General features: G+C 35.3%; 2 protein-coding genes across 3 annotated transcripts; one reads left to right on the top strand and one right to left on the bottom strand.

The window, feature by feature from the left end:
* Window positions 1-511: 511 nt before the first annotated feature.
* On the bottom strand, window positions 512-7074 carry LOC123675214 (CCR4-NOT transcription complex subunit 2). Of its 2 annotated transcripts, none has more exons than XM_045610540.1 (5): window positions 6599-7074; window positions 5806-6185; window positions 2985-3267; window positions 1729-1836; window positions 512-971 (listed from the first exon to the last, which is right to left on the bottom strand). In XM_045610540.1, exons 1-5 carry the CDS (start codon window positions 6748-6750, stop codon window positions 755-757), a joined length of 1140 nt encoding a protein of 379 aa, XP_045466496.1. In that variant the 5' UTR covers window positions 6751-7074; the 3' UTR covers window positions 512-754. The 2 variants fall into 2 exon arrangements, with proteins under 2 accessions (XP_045466496.1, XP_045466503.1); XM_045610547.1 differs by having other exon boundaries at window positions 5968-6185; window positions 6599-7073.
* A 2351-nt stretch (window positions 7075-9425) lies between these two features.
* Window positions 9426-11019, top strand: LOC123675173 (arrestin homolog). The gene has a single exon (XM_045610478.1). It carries the CDS (start codon window positions 9521-9523, stop codon window positions 10730-10732), a length of 1212 nt encoding a protein of 403 aa, XP_045466434.1. The 5' UTR covers window positions 9426-9520; the 3' UTR covers window positions 10733-11019.
* Window positions 11020-11359: the final 340 nt, after the last annotated feature.

Genomic DNA, 11359 nt, shown 5'->3' with positions numbered 1-11359 from the left:
GTTTAATATGCAAGCAAGAGGCTGTGCACAATGGACCTACTTTTATACTGCTGATCAAACACAATGCTTGCTGCTCGAATCTCACATAGCAGTTACTAGTGGTTTTCAATGTTTGAGGTAACCTTCTTCGTATTTTTGACACTTGTCATTGGTCAACCAAATTTTTCTTTGACAGAATATTGAAGGTTATAAGTGGTTGATCTCTTTTAATTTGTAAACAACTAAAAGTTCTTAATGGCTCTGAAGGGTATTTGTTTCATAATTAAAATAATAATTTTTATATTATAAAATAATAAAGTTTTTGAGAGTTAAATGTCATGGAAAATGTTAATAATCTGAAAATTAAAATGACAACTGTCAACCGGAGTGGGCGTGGTTACCGAACTTAACCAGAATAAAAGTACGGTTGCTCTGGTGACATATAACTCACCGAGTGAGTTTTTTCAATATTTCTTTGATGTAACGGCAAAACCAAACACGAACCGATACAGGCCGAATGAAACACAAGAAGTAAGTAATCATATTATTATTTATTAATATTTTACAGTTAATTTACAAATAAAATGAAAATGTGTATAGATATATAACTTTTAACGCCTTTTCAATTTAATACTTATCCGATTCCACAAATGGAACAATCATAACGTGATTATTCCATTATAGGTCCACTTTTCTTACATCTAACGAATCAATGCATATAATTTATACACTTTTCATTTATTTATATTGGGCAGAGTCATGGGAAATCAGCCTTTCATCCGTATATGTGGGCGGTGAAATTCGAGGAAGGCCTTGTCTCCAGTTTGTTGTATTCTAAATGAAATTCCTTGGCCACCTTCCGCCAATTTTGCGCGTCGAAGAAATAGTAGGTGCCTCGTTCGTACGTCGATGTTTTTTCTATCAAGACCATACCCGGAACTTGCGTTATCCACACTTTCTCTTCTATGTGGTACCTCCACTCCCTCGCGTATCTGAAAGAAAAAAAAATTATTACACATTGTATACATTAAAATGTCAACTGCCAAACTGTCAAAACAATCCTAACAATTCAAATTTTGATATTTCATTCGAACATTTGTCAAATTGACTTAATTTTATATTCTACTTCAAATCGATTGTCTAAGTCCCATAACCTTCAAAAAATTACCCATTATGACCTCTACTGTCATTATAAATTCTCTGGTTCTGGAATTGTCAGAATTTCCTCCTCTATAGTTTCATTGTATTTTAAAATTTAATTTTTTTTTTGTGGATCTATCTATGTATTGATAGTCATTTTGCTATTCGAGATGGAGAAGAATTCAATAAATCAAAGAATTAGTCCAGCTGTTTGATGATTATTAGACATTTGTGGAGACAACGGCCTATTTGAATGATGATATTGTTCGATATTCTCCACTAAGTTCTTCTAGGCCTAGGGTAATACAGGGAATCAAAATTATGTTTTTCTAAAAAGTGAAGTATTCAATTCTGAACGACTTTCTGTTTCATAACCCCAATTTTCAGATTTCAAGAAGGCCCAATTCTTCAGAAAAGTTTTATAGACTCTTGAGATTGGGACATCCTGTATGTGCATTATATGAAAGTGTGTTTTGTAAATTTTAAAGCTTTTCTTTTTTATAAAATTGTGAATAAGGCCATTTTTTGTTTTGCTAGACATGTAATAGATAATTCTGTTTCTAATCTAAAAAATCGTATTACAATTGTTTCCTCTTTCTTTATACTTACAATTCACTAGCTGCCATCATCTGAAGTACTTCACCGACGTTATTATAAAATATGAAAAATAGTAAATCGTCTTTATATCGGCTCAACTTCATCGATGCCAGTTTGTCTCTGTAATAAAACAATAATCTTTAAGAATAATTATTAGTTGGTTATCATCCATTGTTATTTCCAATTCCCAATATTTTCTTATTTACTTTAAGAATAATTTCGAAGATAAATATTGTTACTAAATCTAGTAATCTTAGCAAACAATTTGTGTTCGCGTCATTTTTGATAATTCTATAAAATTTTCGGGGAATCCCTGATTGACAACATTTTTATTCATGGGTACGTCTGACATAGCAAAAAATCTGGGTTCGCGCCATTTCTTCTAATTCTATAAGATTTTCGGGGAATCCCCGATTGACAAAATTTTTATTCACGGGTAACGTCTACCGATACAATAATTTGTATCGCTTGGTATTGAAATTATTCTTAGCACTACGATTCAAATGAATAAAATAAAATATACAGGGTGATCCTTGAAGTTGTACATTGAATTCAACCATGGATTCTCTCATCGAATAAAACACTTCTTTTATATACCATGTTACAAGATTCAGCTGAAGTAAAAATATACAGACTGTTGAAGTTCCGAAAAAAATTGAGTTCTTCCTTTGTAGCTTTCACATAAAGAAGCCTATTCTTCAGTTATCAGTTTTTTTTTCTATTTCTAATGGTCTAACTCAAAATAAGAAGAATTTCCTATTCCTTGTAGAACAAAAAGGTGCTGAAATAACTGTTTTACACAGATTTCATAGTTATATTTCATTATTCTATGTTGGTAATTGGAACTCTGCCAACCAATATTCGCACAACATACTCACCACTTCGTGGCACGTTTTAGAATTTGTGGAAGAATATAAATGCCTTCTGTACTTATATGTATTATAAAGAACTATTCCACAAGTGGTATGAAATTACACAATTCTAAATTAGAATTGAACCGCAAAATGTAAGCTTCTAAGTGAGTATATTGAATTTAACTTCAATTGAATACAATTCATAGAACTTCAATGTTTACACTGATTGACGTCTATGTTTTCTAGATGTGTAAACATCGAAAGTACAGGATTGCATTAGCCCATTATAAAACCATTAAACAGTTATATTTTTTTACCTGAGCTGAATCTGGAAAAACGATAGAGGAAAAAAGTGTTTTATTCAATGAGAGGAATCTGAGGTTAAGTGAAAAAGTTAAATATTCCCAGCCTTACCTGATCGCGTGGTTGATGATGTACTCTGGAGGAACGTTGAAATCGATGTCTTGAGGTCTGCAGGGAAACTCTGCCCACGGTCCGCCGAAACTTGGGTAGAGGTTCTCCGGAGAGTTGAGATTCAGTCCGAGCGCCGTTAGGTCTTGCCCGAGCGCAAGCGATACTAGGTCTGGATCGGTCTCGGCCGCCCTGATGAATGTCAAGAGACCGACTATGCCGAACTGGTCGCTCACCATACTGCCAGGAATATTCGTTACCCTCCCATCGGGATATGTTTGGATACCTGGAACAGAACGGATATGGTTCGATGTTTGTTCATTCTTTCGATTTGAATGAACCTAATGGTCATTGTTTGATAAAAACAACAGTTCCGCTGAATTTATTCGACGCAATCATTGTTTCGTCATTTATATGTTGACTTCTTCAGGTGAGTATGGCTAGCAACATTTTCTTTCCTTGAATATAGAAAAAGGAAAAATAGTGACATTTTGGAAACTTTAAGTTTTCATCCAATGAGTTTGGATAACAGCTCTGTCCGAGCAAAATGTGTATGGTACCTATCTATTGACATTGTTTCTAAAAGGCGGTGGAATTTTTTGGCATTGGTATATTAAAATCGATGAAGAAATCAACTTGTAGTTGATGAAACATATTTTGTGTTGAATAAATTAGTTATTTTAATTTAAACTGATGTTACATGGTAGTTACAGGATTTTTGAATGAACCCTGCAGAGATTAGCAGTGGTTTTTTTGTTGGATCCAATGATAAGGCCTATTGTTTATACCTCTGGAAAAGTGTATTACTTCGAAGTATCTGAGTTGTTGCAATTTTCCTTACTTTTATTTTTTTTAACAAAAACTAATTAGTAGATACTTTTCAGAAGGAACTACATTTTGGAACTCAATATGAAAAACCATTCTACAGAAAATACCCTTATCGAAAGTAAGGGTAATTTTACAATATGTACTTGAATTACTTTTTTTAAGGGTACCTATAAACCCAAAGTAACTTCAGATACTCTCTCAGAAAGTAACTTATTTTGTAATTGTAAAATAAGTTATCCAAATAATATCTAGTTAGATACTTTTCAAAAGTATATTTGACAGATATATCTGTCGTTCACTAAATGTCACTTGCAACATGAACTTATCTGCCAGCTGTCTCCAATATTGTGTTAATTCTGGCAGTTGGCTGGTAAGTTCACTTCATGAGTCACATTCAGTAAACCGGAGGTAAAAAGACTGGGCCTAAAAGTGTCAAATAAAATGATAATGTATGATGACATTAGAATTGTTACAACCAGAAGGAATAATAGCTTCAACTTGATTTATTTAAAATGCGAATAAAACGATAGCATTTTCTACTTTATCTTACTCTATTAACTTGTGGTAGAAAAAAAAAATTGATGACTTGTTAAGTCCAAAAGAATCTAATGTGGTGTAATGCCTCGGAAGAAATTATTGCTTCTGGGAGTAGCACACCAATGTCACAGAGTATATATGCATTATATTATTTATAAGTAAATGTTATTGCACATTAAAATTACAACACAGTTAAATCTCCAATAATTTCAGCTTAGACAACATAACCTACAAACATTTCCCATATTTACCTATTTTTTTAAAATCTCATATTCAAAACAGATTTCACATTATTTGGGGGCAGTTGCTCTTTTAGAACTTTATTTATCTGATGACCGCTTCAATTAAAACTGGTAATTACAGGTAAGACAGAATTTTTTTTCAAATTTACTGTAATGATATTTTGAATATTTAAGCAAAAAAGGATTATCGAAAACTATTTATTTTCTATTGTGAATTATTATGCTGACGAAATCTTTACATTTATTATTTTTTCTGTTACTCCGTATTATTCATCAAATTCGATCAATCGGAAGAGCAGATAATGGAAAATATGAGTTATTCTGTTAGTAGATTTAGATGAGATTTAACATTGCAAACAATTCCTAATTGTACGACCTCATTTGCATTGGTACCATATAAGGCTTATTTTAGCACTAAAAAAAATGAATATTTTCAACGTTTTAGAATTGTATGAAGAAATTATGCCCACATGATAGCCAACAATCCTGGATCGTGATAAGAAAATCATAATAAAGATTCGTTAATCGAAGAATGTGCCAATCTTATCAGAAAAAATTTCACTGTAGAATTAATTTTCATTTCACAATGAAAACGTGATATAGTCCCATTGGAATTTTAATTGTCTGTTAAGAGATAGTATTGAACCATTAGTCAACACAGTTTGTATTCCTTTTAAATGGAAACAATTATAGGAATTTTTTTCTAATCGAAATAATTTCTTTTATGTTCATCGAATTCCGCTAATGGATATAAATCAACCATCCGTAGATGGAAAAAAACTAACTCTGAAGAATGAAACAAGGAGAGAGCTCTCAAACAAAATAAGCCCAAAAGTTTAAGAAAAATAACGAAAAAGAATATACTGAAAATTGAGATAAAGATTCCCAATTTGACACAAATGAAGAGATCTCACAGGAAGTTAACATTAGAATCGATAAAACCAACAAACTCCTCAAATATTCTCGAAAGGAGTTAGTGAAAATGCCTAGTTACCTAACCTCAATTGCATACTGAAGTAAATAAATCAACAAATTTTCAAGCTGTTTAAGCTTTCTCCTGTAGAAACCTAACCTATTTTTATACAAGGAAGATGACAGACAGAATTTCACGAATCCCAGACATTAAAACCAACTGCGGTTAAAAAAAAACAAAACCAATTGACCAGCGTTTGTTGAAACGAAGCAGAAAAAAAACTTCTCGAAAGAGAGAGTCGTACCTGTCTTTGAACTCCCCTTTTCATTTTCCCTCGTACTAGAACCGTCGCCCCCACCGCCATTATTCTGCTTGTCTACAATTGTACTGCCCCCGGGCGACGTACTATCACGTACTTGCGTGCCTGGTAGTGCTGGGAAATCTTCCGATGACATGGTGAACTCACTCGATTCAGAGGTCGGTTGCTTAACCATTCCAACGTAGGGTTTGGCCCCCGGCATCGGACTAGGCTGAGGAACGTTGTCGCCAGAACTCCTGTTGGTCAATGAGGGAAATTCGCTCAAATCTAACAGGGACGGGGTGTTTGCATCACCTGAGCCAAACACTGCGTTAAAGGAATTATAACCTCCTAATGTATTGACATTGCCCATTTGGCTTGTATTCCTGGAAAATAAAGAATCTGTTGAACTTGTCATAGGAACGATTTCTTACTTTACGAGGAAATGCCAAAGTGAAAGATGTCACATGGTAATTTGAAATAAAAGCTATCTTATCAAAAAAAAAAATACCCCATAATTTGAGAAACAAAACATTTAAAACTAAATTATAATTCCTCTGGAGGTTAGGTCATAGTTTCTTGAAAATGGCATTTTCTAAAAAAATGCTTCATTCAAAAACTCCATTAAAAAGAAGTTTTCAACTAATAATAATAAACTAAATCCCTGCCTGATTAATTAGTAAAAAAGTTCAAAGATACAAAACTCTATCAGAAACATTCTGAGGAATATCATACAGTATGCTCACTAACCGTAACACCGAGTTGTCCATACTTAAGACTATATAAAATAAATATTTACCCCATTGCTGGGATTCCTCTCCTCTCAGCTGGAGCTCTCTGACCAAAGACGGGGGTTACATGCCCAGACATCGAATTATTTCCAAAACCAACACTAGCTGGTCTACCGAGGCTGTTGCCTCCAATATTTCTTGTGAAATTCAAATTCGCCATAGCTATCTATCAACACTAAGCTGGCAATTTTTCATCACGAAACAAGGAATGAGCTGTAGTAAATGAATGTTTTTTCTCTGTACCACTATGTGAAGATTCTAAGATAAAAAATTATAAAACATTATAAACAAGACCAATCCAATGTAAATGCAATTTTTCGGGATATTGATGAATAAGCCCACAGGTACGATGCTTCTTTTATATAACAAACACAAAGCCTGTATAGAAAAAACTATCTACTGTAACTTAAATAAACGAAGTTATTGGAAAGTGAAGATGTTATTGTCCAACTTTTCTCCGCCATTACTAAAATTACGGTTTTGTGAACTGTCAAAATAAACGACAGTTACAGGAAATTTGTGATTGAATTACCGTACTTTATACTTTGGACATTGACTAACAGATGACACACAAAAAATTATTTCTTCATTTTATAATTAAAATACTTCATTTAAATCGAAAATAATCATTTCCATTCACCTTTGCATAGTTTTTCAATAAATTAAAAAAGTAATATCCAGATATTGAAATATCATTACGTCTTTTCAAAATTTGGAAATAATTGACTTGGTAGATTTCTAAGAAAGTCTTACCTTGTTTGCTTAATAGATGTCTCTAATAAAAAGAGAACATATGTTTTTGAAGGCCGTTCAAATATCTTGTGTTTATCCTTCTAACTTCTTGTACAATAAATTTTTAATTAGATTCAGCTTCATCAGCTGTTCGAACAGCTGTACAATTATGAATAAAAAGTACTTGATTAGTTATCTTCATTTGCAACTCTGAAATTAAGCTACACTGTGTTGTATTTAAGTAATATCAATTGAATGTTTTCTAGGTCATTTATGTTTGCAGTTTGTTTATTCACCGAAATATTATTACACTATTATTATTTCAAACTTGAATTATTTCTCAATGAGCACCTAATTGAAAAAAATTAATATGCGCTATTGAAACACATTCTTTGTTATACTTATACCTCAAGTTTGTGGGTTGTGGTCCTTATTATCCCCTATAATAAGCCTTTGGAATCCATTAAGAAAAAAAATTAGCCCCTCTGAAATCTCAGATTATGTGAATGTGTTAATTTCGAATAATAAAAATCCGTCCGTCTTTCAAAGCTTTTTTGGGAAACTTTGAGAACTCTATTGGGATGGAATTTTACTAGAAAATTTGGTTGCTGTAACGTATTGATCTTACTAACTCGAGAAAAAGATCCATGATTCTTAAAGGCAAAATCAAGAATCAAATTTTGAAAAACTCGTATTTTCGAAAGCTGAATACAACATTTCTTACAGCAAAGTCCTAGTTCCTAGAGTTTCGGAGTTATGAATTTTTTTGAAGAATGTGCATGTTATATAGGCTGTTTTTTTTCGAGGTATATAACTTTAAGTTGGCATTACTGTTCAAGATGGTGACCGATTTAACAGCTGGTAAGTGATTTATTCTCAGTTTGGTTTGGCAATTCATCATGAATAGACTCACGCCTGAACAACGCTTGCAAATAGTGCAATTTTATTTCGAAAATAATGGTTCTGTGCGGAATACGTATCGCGCACTACGTCCATTTTATTTTGTTTAGCGATGAAGCGCACTTCTGGTTGAATGGCTACGTCAACAAACAAAACTGCCGCATTTGGAGTGAAGCTTATCCTCAAGTGTATGTCGAAACACCGTTACATCCAGAAAAACTGACTGTTTGGTGCGCTTTATGGGCTGGTGGAATCATTGGTCCGTACTTCTTCAAAAACTATGATGGCCAGAACGTTACAGTCAATGGTGATCGGTATAGAGCCATGATTACTAACTTTTTCGTTCCTGAATTGAACAACCATGATGTCCAGGAGCTGTGGTTCCAACAAGACGGCGCAACATGTCACACAGCTCGTGCCACAATCGATTTATTGAAAGACACGTTAGGTGACCGCATAATTTCACGTTTTGGACCTGTGAATTAGCCTCCAAGATCTTGTGATTTAACACCGCTAGACTACTTTCTGTGAAGCTGTGTAAAGTCATTGCTCTATGCGGATAAGCCACAAACCCTTGACCATTTGGAAGACAACATTCGCCGTGTTATTGCCGATATACGGCCACAAATGTTGGAAAAAGTCATCGAAAATTGGACGTCCAGATTGGACTACATCCGAGCCAGCCGAGGCGATCATATGCCAGAAATCATATTCAAAATATAATGCCACAAGATTATCTTGCGGATAAATAAAATTCATACCAATCGAATAATCCATCGTTGTTTTATTGCAATTTAAAGTTCTATAGCTCTAAAAAAACACCCTTTATTATATTGAGAAAATCACTTAGTCGATATTCAAGCCGCCACTGGTACGAATCCGAAAAGTCCAAATAATTCTTTATTTTGTGAGCTTTTTCAATAATTCGAAATATTCTTCGAGTATAATTTGTAACGTTCTGGCTCAGGCCCACCCTGAAGTATAAAAAGAAGTCTCATTTCTTATAATTCACTGCAGTATAACAATGTTGTATAATAATATTACATTTCCATCTTATTCCTGGCAACACCTACGCAAGCATTCCCCCAAGACAGAATTAATTCACTCCAAGAATCCTTAGGAACAAATCCCTTTACGCCTTCTAAATCCAATCAAGAGATTACCAATTATAGCCAATAGAAGCCCCGAACATCCCTTTAAAAGCACCGTCCCCACAACCAACAAACCACTTCTGGTAGAAGATTCAATCAAACCTCCACACAGAAAAGTTCGTACACTCTCGTACAGTTCCGAATCCAATGGTTGTTGCCGTCAAAGTATTCAAGAAAACTGCACCTAATGGTAAACTCACCGTCTATCTGGGCAAGCGAGATTTCATCGACCACTTGGACCATACCGATCCCATCGACGGTGTCGTTGTCGTAGAAGATGGCTATCTACAAGGCAGGAGGGTATACGGTCAGGTCATCACCGTCTACCGGTATGGCCGTGAAGAGGACGAGGTCATGGGCCTCAAGTTCAGCAAGGAGATGGTCGTTGCCTCCGAACAGCTAATACCGGCCAAGAAGAGCGTAGAAAAGGAAAACCCTACCCCTATTCAGGAGAAGCTGCTGAAGAAGATGGGAAGCAACGCCATACCCTTCCTCTTCAGGTTTCCTGACATGTCCCCTTGCTCCGTCATCTTGCAACCCGGTGAAGATGATGGCGGTAAACCTTTGGGCGTGGAGTACTACGTGAAAGTGTACGCAGCAGCCAACGAAGAAGACAAGGGACATAAGAGGAGCACCGTTACCCTGGCCATCAAGAAACTCCAATACGCTCCTTTCAACCGTGAAGGAACCCGCCTTCCCAGCTCTTTGGTCTCCAAAGGGTTCACCTTCTCCAGCGGTAAGATCAACCTTGAAGTCACCTTGGACAAGGATCTGTACTACCACGGCGAGAAAATCGGTGCTAATATCATGATTAGTAACAACTCTAGGAAGCAGGTGCGTAACATCAAGGTTTACGTGGTCCAGCATTGCGAGATCACCATGGTCAATGCCCAGTTCTCGAAATACGTCGCCAGCCTGGAGACCAGAGAAGGTTGTCCGATCACTCCTGGGGCCAGCTTCACCAAAGTCGTATATTTAGTGCCACTGGCCTCAAGCAACAAGGACAGACGAGGCATAGCCTTAGACGGGCGTCTTAAAGACGACGACGTCAATTTGGCCAGCTCCACCTTGGTGCCTGAAGGTAAATGTCCGATCGACGCTATTGGTATCGTCATTTCTTACTCTCTTCGCGTCAAATTAAACTGCGGCACTTTGGGAGGCGAGTTGGTGACCGATGTACCGTTCAAACTCCTGAACCCGGCCCCTGGGAGCATAGAAAAGGAGAGGGCCAGGGCGCTGAAGAAGACGAGGTCCATAGAAAAGTCCAGATACGAAAACAGTTATACCAACGACGACGATGACAATATTATTTTCGAGGACTTCGCCAGGTTCAGGATGAGCCGCGAAGAAGCAGATTAGCTCGGAAAATTGAGATAAAAAAAAATGAAAAATTGTTAAAAACCAAAAAAAAAGGACGTAGGAACCAAAGAAGCAAACTTACTAATATATTGGAGATTCTCTCAGAAGTGACTTTCAAATTTGAATTTCTTTCAGTTGCTGGTCGATTTTTCGATGATCATTAGACCAAATGAAGTATTAAGTAGCTATTTATTGGAATTTGTGTATTATATCACTGCATTATCTGTAGATTTAGATGATATTGTTTAGCTTTACGCATGAAAAATAATAACAGATAATTGAGATAATTCTGTTCTCATTCAATTCCTTCACATCTTCCTTATTTTTCAAATCAAAATGTTATCATTTATATAGTTGGTAGTGTGATAATTTCGGAGTTACTACCAATAGTTTTTTGTGCTTTCACATGGATTTCATTATTTTGAAAGCCCACTTTTTTGTCGCTTGGTTGGCAAAACTGTTCTCTATACCTATGTGGAGATTGAGCATCATCTGGCATTTAGTCTGTTGACTATACTCCATCTTCTCAATACAATGTTTTGCGTTTTTTTTATAATGATTACAAATATCAATCAAAAAATCTTTTCCATTGATCATGGAATATTTCGTGCCCAAGTACTAAAATTG

Source organism: Harmonia axyridis, chromosome 1 (assembly GCF_914767665.1).
Source record: "Harmonia axyridis chromosome 1, icHarAxyr1.1, whole genome shotgun sequence".
Lineage (NCBI taxonomy): Eukaryota > Metazoa > Arthropoda > Insecta > Coleoptera > Coccinellidae > Harmonia > Harmonia axyridis.
The sequence above is the reverse complement of the archived record's forward strand: the minus strand, read 5'-3'. Positions and strand labels throughout refer to the sequence as shown.

What these genes read in the sequence shown, in the direction of transcription:
- LOC123675214 (XM_045610540.1), bottom strand. Translation starts at nt 6,750, where the DNA reads ATGGCGAATTTGAATTTCACAAGAAATATTGGAGGCAACAGCCTCGGT. An exon ending in ATCATCAACCACGCGATCAG is followed by an intron (nt 1,837 to 2,984) that starts GTAAGGCTGGGA and finishes GTTTTATTACAG; the next exon opens with AGACAAACTGGCATCGATGA. An exon ending in ATGATGGCAGCTAGTGAATT is followed by an intron (nt 972 to 1,728) that starts GTAAGTATAAAG and finishes TTTTTCTTTCAG; the next exon opens with ATACGCGAGGGAGTGGAGGT.
- LOC123675173 (XM_045610478.1), top strand. Translation starts at nt 9,521, where the DNA reads ATGGTTGTTGCCGTCAAAGTATTCAAGAAAACTGCACCTAATGGTAAA.